At 46.7% G+C, this 15,716-nt stretch overlaps 1 protein-coding gene across 12 annotated transcripts in view; it reads left to right on the plus strand.

Moving 5' to 3' along the window:
• AGAP1 (ArfGAP with GTPase domain, ankyrin repeat and PH domain 1) overlaps positions 1 to 15,716 on the plus strand; it is a 418,249-nt gene that overhangs the window by 343,460 nt on the left and 59,073 nt on the right. For 6 of the 12 annotated variants that reach the window (XM_080670319.1, XM_080670320.1, XM_080670312.1 and 3 more), the window contains one exon: positions 12,444 to 12,521. The exons of the other annotated variants lie outside the window; for them this stretch is intronic. In XM_080670319.1, the coding sequence (XP_080526445.1) occupies positions 12,444 to 12,521 (78 nt within the window). The remainder of the gene's footprint in view (positions 1 to 12,443; positions 12,522 to 15,716) is intronic. 12 annotated transcript variants of the gene reach the window in all.

Below are 15,716 nucleotides of genomic sequence, written 5' to 3' on the forward strand. Positions count from 1 at the left end.
ACAGCCTGTGCTGTGGGACAGGAATGCAGCGCGACGCTCTGAAAGGAAAGGTTAGGAGAGAGTCACATAGTCTGTCTACCAGCAAATCGAAGGTTCTGAGAAGCCTTCCATTTAAAACAAGCAAAAAAGTAAATAAGTAACCTTGTTTGACTTTTTTAAACTCTGAGACACAAATACCCTGGCTGCACCCTCCGCCCGGGCCCATCTGCTCTCCAGCACCGACCTCGGACAGTGTTCTGTTCCAGGACCCGTTCCGGGCAGTGTGGTGACAGGGCGCTGCTTCCTCTGCGTTCCCACAGCACCCACACGTCCTGCCACCTCCCCCCTCCCAATTTGGGAACGACTTAGGGAGCAAGTAGTGTGTCACTCACGTGAAAACCCGGAACACCCAAGAGGCGCGTGTGTTCTGGATGTGTGTCCAGCTTTGGGAGGTGACGAGGGCCCTGTGCAGAGGCCGTCCCCATGGCTAAGCCGGATGTGCGTTCCCCTAGAAACCTGAAGTCGTGGAACGCACTTCCAGTATGCATACGTCCTTTTTAATCGCGTTGCTACGTTTTCTATTTCAACTCACGTCGTGATCTTAGAGAACACCTGCTGTCTTTGTGTGAAGTCCCTGCATGTGGCATTTCCTGTGTGCCTGTATTTACCCATTCCTGAAAGTTGGTTCTCTTTAGGCGTGTTACCCAACTCTTCATGCTATAATAATTGTCAGTGGAGATGATGTAGTTTACAAAGTGCACCTCAAACTCACTTCTCTTCATGTGCTGAAGTCTTTTACTGGAACTGCATGTGCTTAAGTCTAACTTGAATTTACCTATTGATGTGACAGTTATCTAGAGGCTTGTTCCTTTCTGCTTTGAAAGTTGAGAAATAGATCATCATCATCATCATAGGTAGTAGTTATTCTTTACTCTCTGCTGAACTATAGACTAACTGCCCTCTGTCTGTGCCTTATCTTATGTAATCCTGGCTTCTCCTAACCTAACCCGTCAATATGGGTGCCCAGATGGTTTCTATGTTACGGGAATTTCTCAGGGAGAAAGCATGTTGAATTGATTGGATTTTTACCAAAACTAAAATAAGAGTCAACATCCAGCACCATAGAAATACCTGTTATTTTGAGTGTTGTTTACAAATAAACCTTTAGTTTACTTTAAGCCACACCACCCTAGGACCTTCCCATAGGGAAAAAGGGGGGTGGGATCTATGAGGAAATCTACACACTCCATCCAGAGGAAGGCAGGCAGGTCCCTGCTCACAGCAGCCCTGCGCTGCCGGATGACAAACAACCTTGATGGGCCAGTTTGACGCTACAGACCAGATCTGGAATCCAGAAAACTCCACGCTGTCCCGAGCCCCTGGGAAGACATTTGTGCTTTGATTCCGTTTCTCTGTGTGAGGACCCTGCTCCCGCCAGCTGGGCCTTATCTGTCTTTGTTGTTGTTGGGCTTCTTTTATTCTCTGTCTCTTCTCTGCCTCGCCCATCGCCAAAAAAAATCCATTGTGCAAATTGATTTGGAGATCAGCCGTGATGAAACACCGGAGTTTCCCGGCCCGGCCGGTGCTGGTGTTATTAGCTGTCCTGATTACCCGGGTGCGCGAGCCGGGCTGCCACAGGCTCGCAGGTGTGCGGAGATTAACGGGGGCCTTCCAGCCGTTTGTCACACAGATGGCAGTGCCAATAAACCGAAAAACGATCAATCATTTTTCTAAGGATTGAAACCTTTTATCAGTTGTGTCAGTTTCATTATTCAATAAACGATTAGGAGCAGCGTCCTTTATTCGCCCAGCGTCCTGGTGAGGGCTGCTGTGGGGGGCGCCCCGCACCTGCACTGAGACGCACACACCTTCAGCACGCACCTGTCCAGCAGGAGCACTGGTCACTGCCGCTCGACAGGTGAGAGAGTGTCTGATGTGCATCTTCTAATTTTTTTTAAGTCGCACCGTGACACAGTTCATTTCTACAGTAGTTGTGAGATTGGGTGGCCTTTATTTTTTTTTTTAACCTCCCACTGGCCCATTTATTTAAAGTAAATTTGCCTTTCATTTATTTTTTATTCTTTAATTCAGTATTATTTTATGTTAGTTTTAGATGTACAGCATAGTGGTTAGACACTTATATAATTCATGATCCCCCCCTGGTAAGTCTAGAACCCACCTGGTACCATACACATAGTTATTACAATATTATTGACTATATTCCCTATGTGGTCCTTTACATCCCCATGGCTATATTATAACTAGCACTCTGTACCTCTCAATTCCTTCACCTTTTTCTTCCAGTCCCCCAATTCCCCTCCCTCTTATAACCCTCAATCTGTTATCTGAATCTGAGTCTGCTCCTGTTTTGTTTGTTTATTTATTTTATTCTTTAGATTCCACATATAAGTGAAATCGTATGGTATTTATCTTTCTCTGGCTGACTTATGTCACTTAGCATAATACCCTCTAGGTTCATCCATGCTGTTGCAAATGGTAAGACTTCATTCTTTTTCATGGCCAAGTAATATTCTACTGTATATATGTACCACAGCTTTTTTATCTACTCATCTATAAATGTTTTTTAATTGATTTTGAGAGAGAGGAAGGGTGAGAGAAATATCAATGTGAGAGACACATAAGTTGTTTGCCTCCTGCACATGCCCCTGAACCGGGCCAGGGATTGAACCTGCAACTGAGGTAGGTGCCCTTGATAGGGAATCAAACCCAAGACCCTTTGGTGCCAGAGCCGACGCTCTACCCACTGAGCATACCAGCCAGGGTAAGATCTGTATCCTTTAATGTCAATGCCCACTATCTTGATTAAAGAAGTAGTGTTGGTCCTACTTGTGCCCAAGTTGGTGATGTAAGCATGAGCCTGCGCTGGAGCCATAAAGCCCAGTTGATCTGGAGGAAGGAAAGGGGCAGAGCCATCCCCCCCGGCCTCTGGGTAACCAGCCTCTGGAGACGCCAAGGGCCTGGTCCAGGGGTCGTCTGTGTAGACAGGAGTGAGTGTATGCTGATACCATGACTCAGGGGAAGCAGAGTCACTTTAGAATGTTGCTGAATCATGGTCAACAGAAGGGGCCTGCTAAAATTAAGACCCACTGAGAGAGATTGATCTTTGCCATTTTTAAAAAACTTTTTTGCCCAAGTTTAGTTTATCATAAAACATGATGCTGCCACTAGCTACAAGTAGGAGAGGCCAGTGGTACTGAGTTTGCTTTTATATCGTTGAGACGCTGTGCGATTATTCTGCCGGAGCTCGGCTTGGCAATCAGGGAGGGGCCTGCATGCATGCGAGATGCACATTTTGCCTCTAATAAAGACCTTTGAAAATATTACAATTCTAGAAATAGTTCTGAATGGTATTTCTACTGCCTTCAAAAATATCTCCATGCTATCTTAAGATCAATCTTCTGTATTTTTCCCCTGGATCTGTGACTGTTGTCTCCGTGGTGATTGTGGTCTCCCTGGTGACTGCGGTCTCCGTGGCGTCTGTGTCAGGATCCTGCACAGTGTGTGGTTAATGGCTTCTCATGTGCTGATCCCTGCTAAGATGACCCTCGTGGGCAGGCAAAGGGGCCACAACACAGAGCCCCACGGCCCCCCAAGGCCACCGGTGCGGCTGCCAGGTGAGCATCGTTGATGCCCAAGCACCAGCTCTCCCTACCCCTCACTCTCCTCTCTGCTTTTGCCTGTCCTTTATCTCACCTTGCACCAGGGACTGCTGGGAGGACGGTGTGGTAGACACTGACCAAATGGTCAAATTCAGTCACCAACCCACCAGAACCCGGCGCCCACCCTGCAGCCAGTGTCCGTGAAGGGGGTGGTCACTGCTTCCTGGCAGTCTGTACATCCCGCACACTCTGTAAAAGAACTTCCCCACCCCCGATAATTAGAAAAGAAAGAAATAAAAGAAAACCCCCAAATAAGGCGCACATGACACAGATTCACAGATTCCGTATTCATTCAAGAAACTGGTGGTTGAAAACCTCAGAACCACCAGGCTGTGAACTCACTATATCTGTGGAATAAGTCACTGTAATATTTCTTTCTCTTGCCATGTATTTGGGGGATTATATATGAAATGGACTTTGCTGAGAATAGCCAATGGGCACATCATGCCTTATGCCCAAGTGAAGTATATCTATTTTGGTCAAGGTGTTCTGGATGCACCTGTGATTGCAAACTTGGGGTTTTTTGTATGCAACCATATTGCTGGTCCTTTCTGTTTAAGAAAAGTTGCTAATTTTGTCTCTTGATTAAGGCACTGGAGTGTCTTGAAATTGTTCCTGAGTTCAGACCTTCCTTGAGTTGGTAAATCACCGCAGGTGCATCTCAATGAATCACGAAGCCAGCTTTGCATGGCTCTCTTTTATTTTACTGAATTCTGTCACTTTTATTGAAAAGATGGTTTTATTGTGCTGATTAGAAGCTGAGATCTAAACTCAACATGAGTGCCAGCAACTTTTTCTCAATAGATCAAAGCTCATTTTCTGATGATTAAAAGCTAATACTGGCAGTTAGCTGGAATATTGCTCAAACATGGTACATTTTGGTCAAATATATACACTGTAATCCACTAAAGGAAAAACAATTTCAATTTCACTGATTCCAGATGAAACACAAGGAGACAGTGTGTTATCCTGAAGAGCTGCCAGGGGGGGAAGTATTGCCTCTAAAAAACATTAGTTAGCAAACATACTCTGAAGCTCCTGTTCACCATCATAAATTACATCACCTCGCTGCCAGTGAGGTTAGCTTTCAGGTTGTTGAGAATTTCAGTAGCACATGGGACCCGTACTGTGTATGCCCCTTTGAGATTTTAGGTTATCTTTAATTTGTAAAAGTTGACTTAATGATTAGTAGCATGAGTGATATGTTGTGATGAGATGGTAGTTCTTCCTGCACCTATTCCAAGCTGCTGGATACTTCTTTCATTTTGGCAGAATGTTACTCTAAGGAAACAATTAAAATGATGGGGAGAAAAAAAACTTATATTCCTGCCCAGAGATGCCTATAATAGTATTTTAATAGGTTTTATTTTCTAGAAAAGTTTAAAACATAAGAAAAATTGAGGAGATGGTACAGGCAACCCCTGTTTGCTCCTCACGTACACACACATGCACATGCACAATTCCTCTGTGGTTTACATCTTTTATTAGTGTGGCCTGTTTCTCACAATTAATCAGCCAATACTGGCACACCCACGTTAACTAAAGTCTACTCCGTTTGGGTTTCCTTCGTTTTTTCCTAATTCCTCCCTCTTCTCCGGGACCCACCCTGGAGGCCACCTGACATTCAGGCGTTCACGTCTCCTTAGGCTCCCTTGGCTGGGACAGTTCTTCAGACCTTGTTTTTGATGACCTGGACAATTCCGAGTTCTGGTCAGCTCTACTGTATGGCGCTCCGCTATTGGAATTTGATTTCCTCAGGATTACTCTGGGACCTTGGGTTGCTGAGAGGAAGACCACAGAGATAAAGGGCCATCTCATGACCTCGTATAAACGGTACACACGATCAGCATGACTTAGGCCTGTCAGTGTTGACCTTGATCACCAGGTTTGCGGCTGTGTTGTCAGGTGTCTCCTGAAAAGGTACTCCCTCTCCTCCCCCAACCCCTCCCCCCTTCAGCACGCCCTCTTTGGGAGGGGGCCTCTACGCACGGTGCCTAACTAAGGAGTGGGGAGTTATGCCCCCTCCTTTTGGGTGGGCTGCCTACGTGAATTTGAAATTCTTGTGCCAGGAAGATTGATCTCTTCTCCCCGTTTATTACTTTATTCAGTCATTTACTTACGTCAGTATGGACTCTTGGATATTTATTTTGAACTTCGTTTCCTTTCTTGCCCAGTTCTAGCTTCGGCCACTGGGGGCTCTTTCAGTTGGCTCCTGTGCCTTTCAGTTGCACCCCCATCACTGCAGTGTTAGCCTCTGTGTGTGTTAGTTCACCCTTCCTTTCATTCAGCAGTGGTATTAGAAACCAAGATGCGGGGGCTGGATGTGCTCATTGCTCCTGGGATGCTATCACTTCTTGGCCCTCTCTGCAGACATAGCAAAGAAAAGAAACATATGTGTATACAAATGTGTATATACATATCTATAGATACTATATATGTAACCACCAACCGCTACATTAAGCTAAACGGAATATAGTATTTTTAATAGCATAAAATTGGAAATAACTAAATGTTTAATAGTAAGGACTGGCTACAACTATGCTATGCTAACTCCACAATGCAGCTGCTCAAAGGGGCAATTTTGCACATTGTGGTAACATAACCCTCACATTTAAACGTAGTCCAGGTCTCTGACAGAGCTGTCCCCGTAAGTGTGAGAATCACGTGTGTATGTGGGTGCTAACTTTAAATCGGCTAGACTGGTCATGGTTTATTCTTAATATTGAACTAATCTGAAATGAACTTTGCTTTTGGAATAATAGTAAAATAGTCTTCCAAGGTGTTCTGGCTTGAAGCAGAATAACATTGGCGTATCTAAATTATTTTTAAATTAAAGAAATGAGACGGTTGTTATTATTTTGTTATGTCCACTCTTGCACCACGTTTCCAGTCCCTCCTAGGATAGCAGTGACCTTGTCTGTTCACTGACCATAACCAGGGAACGTGCTGAAAAGTTGGACCATTATAGCCCAAGCAGTTTTGTGAGGAGAAATCTGTTAGTGTTTAAAGGACTGCATTTCCATTACAGCAAGAAGAATCAAACATTTAGAATTCCGTTGCTTTCCCACTCTGATCTTTGTCCGTCTACATAAATGCTGTGGATCTCATTGTTCTGTGGTTTTTCAAGCCACAGATCCGAATGCTACTGGGAATTTCCGGTCAAGTCCTCCCTAAATGCAAAAGGTTAAAAAGTGCTTTCTGGAAGATGTTTTCGGTAGTCTTCTCAGATTCAGATGGCCAAAGGAAGGGGGACGTGATTGACTGAATCACCCTGAAATGTGTCATTTCATGGGGTGGTGGGAGGAAGTCAGCCACAGGGAGGGCAGATGAAACGCACTGTCTGCGTGGCTGCGGCTGGTGGTCCAGTGATCACAGCCCCTCAATTACAGCCCTGCACAGAGTGCGAGCGGCCGTCGCAGAGTAATTGTGCCTTTGATTAGTTGCCTTAACTGGCCATCGCCTTTGAAATATGATAGCACAATTTGAAGTTTTATTAAAAACCTATTTTTTTCCTGAAATTGTCGAGAAAGATTTTGTGTTTTTAGAAGAAAATCCTACAAAAGCCTGCAATATACTCTATTGGAGGAAATTGAGAAGACATAAGAGAAGAAAGAAAAAAGAAGAAGAGACGAATGTTTCCCATTATCACTCATTCCTGTCTCGGGATCCTGCGGTGGTGGTGGTGGCGGCGGCGGCGGCGGCGCACCTGCGTGCCGGGCCTGCAGCGAGAACACAGTTGAACCTCGCTTTTTCTTAAGTGAGAATTCAGTTTGCTGTTTGTTTCTATTTTGAAGGACAACCACGCAATGATTAGGGGAATGTGACAATATTCACTGAAGAGCAAGGCCTAAAACACGAAAGCAGAGTCTTTCTGGTGCTGCCACATCATGGCCAGTTCCTGTTCTAATCTCATCCTACACCCAGAACAGAATCAAGCCCCGAGGCCAAGGAGCCCCAATTTCATCTTCTTAATAAGCGCGCCCCCCACCCCCACCCCCCCAAAAAAAATAGTTCTCCCTTCTCCAAATGCACAGCTACTCCAGGAAGACAAGGAGAGAAGTTTCCATGACTTGGTGATGTATTTCTAATCTCCACCTGAGAGCATGCCAAACTAACGTTGTACACTGCAGATTAACATAAAGGCTGTCCCATGGAAGCCACCTCTCATGTTAGCCCTGGTGAAAGGGGCACATCTTGGTGTTGGGAGAAATACCAATTAATTCTGGGTGCACCTGAACCCACGCTGTGTTTCCAGGCCGAAAGGAAAACTGCTCTCTACCTAATTGGAACTTCTGGTTTTATGGTGCATCCTGGAGTTTTTACTTAGTTTTTACTTTAACTGTTTTCCAGGGTTAATGGCATTTTCTGTAAGTGTCTGCATTAGCCCACTATGCAGAAGCCCTGGCAGTTTGCAAATCTAAGGGCTTTAAACGAAGCCACTGACATGGAACCTGTATTTGCTGTAAAGAAAGCCATTATGAGTTATTAGAAACTGAATCAAAAGTTTATCATTAGGAGTTGATTACTTACTTGGGAGTTTTACTTGGTCAGATATTAATTCTGCCTCCTTGGGCTTCGAATCGCGAAGAGGACACTGGTCTTGCTGGAAACTGCTAACGACCAAGTCACGCTGCTTCCTGAACACGCATCCTGTGTGTGCTTGGCCTCGGGTTTTGTCTAATCCTCTCTAAGGCCCTTTTAGCGGACGTTTCCACACGACGACTGCTCTGTGTGGCCGCCTCTAGGAAGCCCCTTCACAGCGAAAGCAGCGAGTTCACATCGTGTGCGAATCTTCGGGGCTGCGTCTTACGAAAAACGCCACGGCCTTTTCTTAGGAGAACAAAATGTGCACACAGTCTTGTTGCGCAAATGAACATTCATGAGGCCAGCACAGAAGAAACCTCTGATCTCTAACCTCGCAGTGAAATCGCCACGGACAAAGATCACGGCGATACGGGGCACACCAAACCGGAAGGGACGGAAAATCACGGCGGAATCTGCTCCTGCCTATGCCCTGAGGGGGGCGGGGGCGGGATGGGGGATGGGGGAAGGGGTCCCACTCGGCGTCCTGGTGCCAGCGTCAGTGTGAACTGCTCCAGGGACCCAGGCCCTCCTCCCTGCTGCACAGGCAGCATTTACACCGACGGCATCCTTAAAAATAAGTAGCTCCACGTCTGAAGCGGACAGGGTCTGCTCTCTGACCAGGTACCACGTGGCTTCTCTGAGAGGCACAGGTGTGCACCCTCTTGAATGGATGGAGCGGGTATTTGTTTTGTTCTCAGACATGTTGTTAGGAGGGAGTGGCACACAAAAAGACCCTGTTTGTTCTCAAATTTGACTCTGGGGTGTGCAGAGCCTCGCCTTGCCCGCCCAGTCGGCCCTCGCCCTCGGACATAAGTGAGGCACACAGGGTTCAGACACGCACCCTCCTGGCTGTGTGATCTTTTAACCAGCTACCTGAGGAATACTTAGTCAACAAAGAGCGCTAGCAGGAGACCAGAGGTGACATCAGTGTAAGTCCCTGGTCTCCTGGTGTGGTGAGGGAGGAAGAGTTTAGGAAAAAACCCTGCTTATTTGAGCGTGCCAGTAGACTAAGGACTATTTTTATTCCATTTATTAAGTGCTGCTCCTTGTGTTGGAGATCTGTCTGTGATGAGTCCTCAGGCACTCACATGCTGTAGGAAGAAAAACAATATTTTGCTTAGAGAAACAAAATAGAAATTCTCCTTTAAAATAAAATTTTAATTCACTCGTGATCATCGCATGAACTCTGAGGAAAAGCTGTCGCTTGCACAAAATTCGGCCACGTGTAGTAATGGGAGTCGTTAACGCTAAATGATTCCAGCAACTCCTACTTAGCACAGCCGTCATTTGCGCGCTTTCCTCTCCCTGTCTCCTCTGAGAAGGCAGTGGCTGGGAGTAATTACGAGGAGGTGAGCGATCACGCCACTCCTCATTCTGTCCACCAGACGCCAAAGCCGCTGTCGTGACTGGCTGAGGCCGTCCAGAGAGGGCCGTGACTTGGCCTTTCACCAGCCTTCTTCAGAACGTCGCTCTCGCCCAGGGTGGGTGGCTGTTGAGAGGCTCTGCTGTTTTTGCCCAATGACAGGTGAAATTCTGGTTTTAAAATAATAGTTTTTTTGTGAAAAACAAATAACATTAGTGACAAAAGTCAAACTAAGTCAGCCTACATTTAAATGGAAGAAACTATATTCCTGTAAATTTTTTTCCAAAAAAAAACTGAATTTCTTAATTAAAACGAAGATTACCCAGAAAATGTAGTCTTTTGAGCTCGTCCTCATGAATTCTTCAAGAATCACTGCCCATTTCAGAGGCCTGAGAGCCAGGGGCTGCCCCCAGCACGGTGGCTCGGGTGTGTCGTGGTCAGGCGGGACCAGGTGTCCAGCCAGCAGCCTCAGGTTGAGGACTCCTGAGTCCCTTCAGTGCGATGCCTCCGTTTCCCTTAAAAGTGAGTCCGGGCAGCCGCGTTGCACATGCCTGAGCTTTTATCGATGATCATACGATTGTATTTTCTTGTTGAAGCTTCTAACCCAGTGGACTTGGAGCAATCAGTGCCCTGGGAAACGAATGCTCGTATCAGGACTTTGGCATCAGCCAGGAAAAGTCCATTTGTTTCAGGAGAAGAAAAAGGCATGACATTCTACACATTAAAATTGATTATTTCATCAATAGGTTAATAGAAAACCAGGCTGCAAGTTCACTTCCTGCTTATACTTCCATACAGTAATGGGAGACCAGGGCATGAAAAATGCAAGGCATAGCGCAGGCGAGAACGGTTTTTCTATGGAGCTTCCCCCTCCCTGGCGCCCTGACCACACTGTGCCTATTTATATGTAAATGTTGCCGGCAGAGGCAAGTTTTCCATGAGGAGCAAGGCCTCTCTGACGGCTGCTTTCTGGAACTTGTGAATTATGGGCCAAGATGCCAGGGCTTCCGCTATTGAAATAATTAAGGGCACAGCGAAAGTGTCCGTTACACCTGAGGAACCTGGTAATTGCCCGCTGAACATCTCTAAAGGAAACACTTGAAAACTGACTAGTTTGGTTCCTTGTAGGCATGACGTTTGTACTGGTGGGTACCTGAAGGCCCTTTCCCAGGTGTGCTGTTACCTGGAACAGGTACCTTATCGATACCTTGAGGATGTAGCGATGAGGGACACGTCTCCACCCATGAAAAAATTAAATTTAGCCCCATACACTGTAGACGCCTACTTGTTTCAAGATTACATTTCTTACTAAATTATTTCTTGTTTTCAAGCTACCAAGTCATTCTTAGGTGTTTAGTTAAAACTTAACTGTTTTTCTTTAAATCAGGTGACAGGTAAATGACAGCTAGTTCTTTTTCTCGCCGTTATATAAAATTTGCCTCCTGAATACACAGAACTGTGCTGCTTCAGAATTGCATCTGCTTCCTTGAATGTCCACATTTTGTACATGTATTTTCTATCGTCACTCCAAAGAAACCCAGTACACACCCAAGCACTTGGGGTTCGCTTCAGCAGCAGAACTGGTCATGGAGACCCAGTCCCCCCGCCCCGGTCATTGAACTGGGCGCACCGGAGCCTACACCACACTATTAGAGGTAAACCCCACAGCAGGCAGGAGCAGCCAGCACGTCCTAAGTCAGGAGCGGGCGGGGGTGAGAGAGCTGTCCCCTGTCCAGTGCAGGCCTTGTTTCTGTGCTGTGAGCGTCAGGACTCCTGTGCAGATGCAGGCACCTGCCTCCCCAGGTGTGCACGGCTATCCAAAGAGCCCAGTGGGAGGTCTGACCAGTGTCTCTTCCTGGCTGTGGACGTGGAGAGAGACAGGTGGTCAGGTTATGTCCTTCACTGGTCTCACGTCCTGCGTCCAGGGGGTGGTTCGGAGGGTGGGGCTGATGAACTGAGACTATCTCCCCAGAGGAGCATCGGGGCCCCTCTCACCCCAACCAGTCACTGCACAGTATGAGGTGTGGGGCCACCCGTGTTGGATTGGTTCTGCCTTTGACTTCCCAACCCAGGGTTCCTCCGTGGGTCACTTGTTCCTCTCTGCGTAACTGGGTGTTTGCTTTTTCTTTCTGATGCTTCCTCCAGTGAGCTGAGCCCTTAAGGAGGTGTGTGTGCTCTTTGGGGTCCTGGGAGCTCTCCCCGGAGCCTCCGGCGGCCCCATAAGAAGGGGCCTCCACCCTTCAGCAGCAGCCAGGTGGTAGCAGGGTTTTGCTGATGTGATTACTGTACAGATCCAAATGTGTCCATATGTCTGGTGGCAGGGGGGGACTTCATCTTTTATCAGCTCTGAGTGTTAAGACCTCCGTCCGCAGCACACACAGGAACTGCTAATCACCAGGGGCTCTGGATGTGACATGCTGCCAGATTTTGCCAAATCAGAGGGCTCGTGGCTACTAGCATCATAGCTCCTTCAAAAGATGCCACCAGCCCCCAAGGAAAAAGCCAGCGTGGCACGGTTGGAAGTAGCCACGTGTAAAACCAGCAGGAGCGCCTGGCTTCCTTGCCTGGGCATCTGTTTGATTCTGTGCAAACCTAATGACACTAGCAGGCACGCTTCTGTCCTGCCCAGGTTCCCTGTGCTACTGGCTGGCAGTGGGGGGGGCGGGAGGAGGGCAGGGACCAGCGGGGACCCACCAGCACCCACTGCCCCTCGGGAACAGATGGAGGTGATGTCACGTGCTACTTTGACATTTCTTTTCTCCCCTTTTCATTTGATTTCTTCTCCTTTTTGTTTTCTGTCTTTCTCCCCCTCTCCCCTTTCTGCTCTCTGGATGCAGCCAAACGCAAAGCATGGAAACTAAACCGTGTTGGTAGCCTGCGAAATATATACAGCAGCAGCAGCACCAACACTGAAGGTAACGCCGTCTCCCCTTCCGCCAGCGCCGCCCACCCCCCCTCCCCGCCCCCGACATGGAAATGCAGCCCGAAGCCGCATGCACCCTTATTGTGTTTGCAGACTCATTCCTGTGGTCTTTCCATCTTTTTGTTTGTGTGTTTTATTTTACCATTCATGTTCCTTTCAGCTTACTTAAATTTTGACCTTTCCCTTCAGTCATAGAGTGGTGATGTTTAAATTACTTCAGAAACCTATTTCCTCCTCTTTTTTCTTTTGCTTTATACATGTGGGCACTCAACGTAATATTTCCCAAGTTATTACAGTTTTTAAAAGTGTTAGTATCAGGTGTAATGATCTGTAGCCAAACACAATAGTGCGCCGTGACATTTAAGCAACAGTCTTAATTTGTTTTGTGGACGCATTCTCCGTAATGCTCCGCGCAGCTCTGATCCGGAGGCCCGGCCCGGGTCATTTGCATGGGCTGCTATTGCTTGTAAATTCAGTATATTGTTGTGTTTCTAAAGGTCGTCCGGTGCCAAAGTTCACAAATTGACTTGCGTTGCTTTTTTCGGCGAAGACAGCCGTCATTGCTTTTGTATAATAGCAGATTGAATTTCCCTCCCCACCTTCATTTGAACAACACAATTATAAATTGCCTTTTTTTATGATTACAAATGTCAGGGGTCAGAATTATTCTGATGCCAAGCAAGGGAACCCCTCCACCCTCAGCCCAAGCCCTCGCGCAGGAGGCTGGTGTACATTATGTGCGATGCAAAGCAGGTCACAATCCAGCGATCTCGGTATAATAGGGGGACATTTTTTTTTCACTTAAGTGCGAGCCAAATGGGTCAAGTAATCGCGAGCCGGCGCCCTTACACTAATTGACTTATTTGGGGATGATTATTTTTCTTAATGTCACTGTTTTCTGGGCTGTTGATTTTAGCGATTGCCAGGCGGTGGCATTAAATCTCTTGTAAATTTTAAATTGCACGGTATTTCTGTAAACAAGTCCCCCTCTTCACATCCCGGTCATTAACCTCCGCTGATTTATATCGCGGCTCTTCTTTTCTTCCTTTCACAATTGCTCTGGTCTCGCTGCTGAAAGCCCTGCTCTCGGCCAGGAAAAAAAAAATGAATCTGGAAAACAAAACTACATCTTCATGATGCCTTGTTAAAGACCTATTTTTTAATCATAATTTTTTTTCATTCCTCAAGGGGAAATGGTCATCCGATAAGGTTCCAATGGAGCTTGATCCCCGTGGAGTCTTCTTTCAAAGCATTTGTTCAAGAAAGATAAAACGAGAGAGAAAAATAATAGCATTTTAGCAACAGTCCCAACACCTACAGGACCAACTATCATTTTTTGTGGTATTTTAAAGGTTATTAAAATGTTCATTCACTATTTTTTAATGTTAGTTTTTCAACTTAAGGTACATATCACTTCTCTTCACTGTGTCCTTATCAGATAGGTTTTCTTTTGTATGTATATGCATTTGCCACAAATTTGCTTATTGGCTCTCCGCCTTAAAAAAATGAGTCATGACATTCGGTTTCACATGTAGTTGTATATAAAATTGGGGGTGGGGGACGCAAGAAGGCGGCAGACACACCCCCTGAGACTGCTGATGGGGCCCCCAGAGACACTGGTGGGCTGAAGCTCATGACAGGTGTGACGATTTGCAGAAGTGGGAACTTCTCAGCCTTGATCAATCAGGTAACCCACCCCTCTGCCTTCCCAAAGCCATGGGTGGGGAGGTACCGTGACACGTGCCTCTCTCTAAAATCTGTAAATACCAGGTAACACTGCAAACTTGGAGTATCCAAGGAAACCCCGGGTCTATTGGAGTAAATAATGGCCCCAGAGCCAGGCCTCCCTCACATTGTCTCTCATGTCTGTTCAGTGTTCAGTTACATTTATGAATCTTCAATTAAGCGACATGATCATTCTTCATTTTGAGTTTCTTTTAAGATTAATATCTATACGCACACTGTCACATTTCATGCGGCTTTTAATAGTATGTTATGGAATTCATATAATTGCATAAAATAAATTATCAGAGGGCCTCTCTGATTGCCAGTCTCTGGATGTATATAATCACATATTCTGTCTATAAAATGGTTCTCTCTGGACAGTCACATGCTGAGATTCCGACTTTTACTGTAACCCGAGGCCTCGAGTGTTGCACCGAATGGACCCCTCCCCAGATGGAGTATTTTTTAAAGTGGTCCACTTAGTACCCAGAAACACCAATGACTGCAGAGTGTCACTAAGAGCAAGGCCCTGTCCAAGGAGCCTGGCCACGGGTCGGCGTTGTCCTTGGTGCAGCCAGTGGGCAGAGGGTGAGGGGTCCGCATCTCCCTTTCCAGGTGGGGGAATTCAGCTCAGATCCAACGGGACTGGCCTGGGGATGGGCGGGACCGGGACTGGAATCTGATGGTCCTGATCCAAAGCTCTTTTTCTCTTATGACCACTCTGTTCTGGCCCTGGGACTACATTGTCGTTTATCTCCACAGTCCCCTGCCCCAGGTATTGTGTTATTCTGGGAAATTGGGGCATTGGCAAGTCATTCGACATCCTGCAGAGCAAGCAGCAGATTCTGGAGGCAGGACATGTGCCCAGATCACCAAATTCAGGACCCAGACCCCACGCTGCATGTGTGGATGTCAGGAGTGGGTTCGAGCAAGTGACACCGAACTAATTAGGGAAACACATGTATGAGCATAGAAAACAAACAAAGGTATATTCTCTTTTGCTCTTTTTCTGTTCATTCGGGCTAATTATCCCTGATACCAATATGGAAACATACTTTGTATATACTAGTATTACAGTGCACTAATTTTTTTTAAATCTTTGTGACTTGATAAAAATTCAACTGTGAAATCTTTGTTCCTTCCATGAGATGCAACTTGAACTTTTCCATCTCGGGGGCCCGTGAAGAGGGGTGGAAGGCATATTTATGGTGGGATTTCCCAATGCTTAGTCGCCTCCTGAGACCAGCTTCGGGAACACCCGCATCCGTGGTAAATGCTTTCCTATGAAAGAACCGAGAGAGTTGGGCGGAAGGGTGTACGGTGCGCAGAAGGAGCCGAGGGAGGAAGGCCTGTGGGGATGTGGTGAGCACACTGCCCCCACCCCGCGTGGCTGCGGGGTCATAGGCAGGGCGGAGCGGCGCTGTGAGTTGGGTGAGCAGATGGACTCTGCTCACAGAGGAAA

Source organism: Plecotus auritus (assembly GCF_963455305.1).
Source record: "Plecotus auritus genome assembly, chromosome: 5".
NCBI classification, from domain to species: Eukaryota; Metazoa; Chordata; class Mammalia; order Chiroptera; family Vespertilionidae; genus Plecotus; species Plecotus auritus.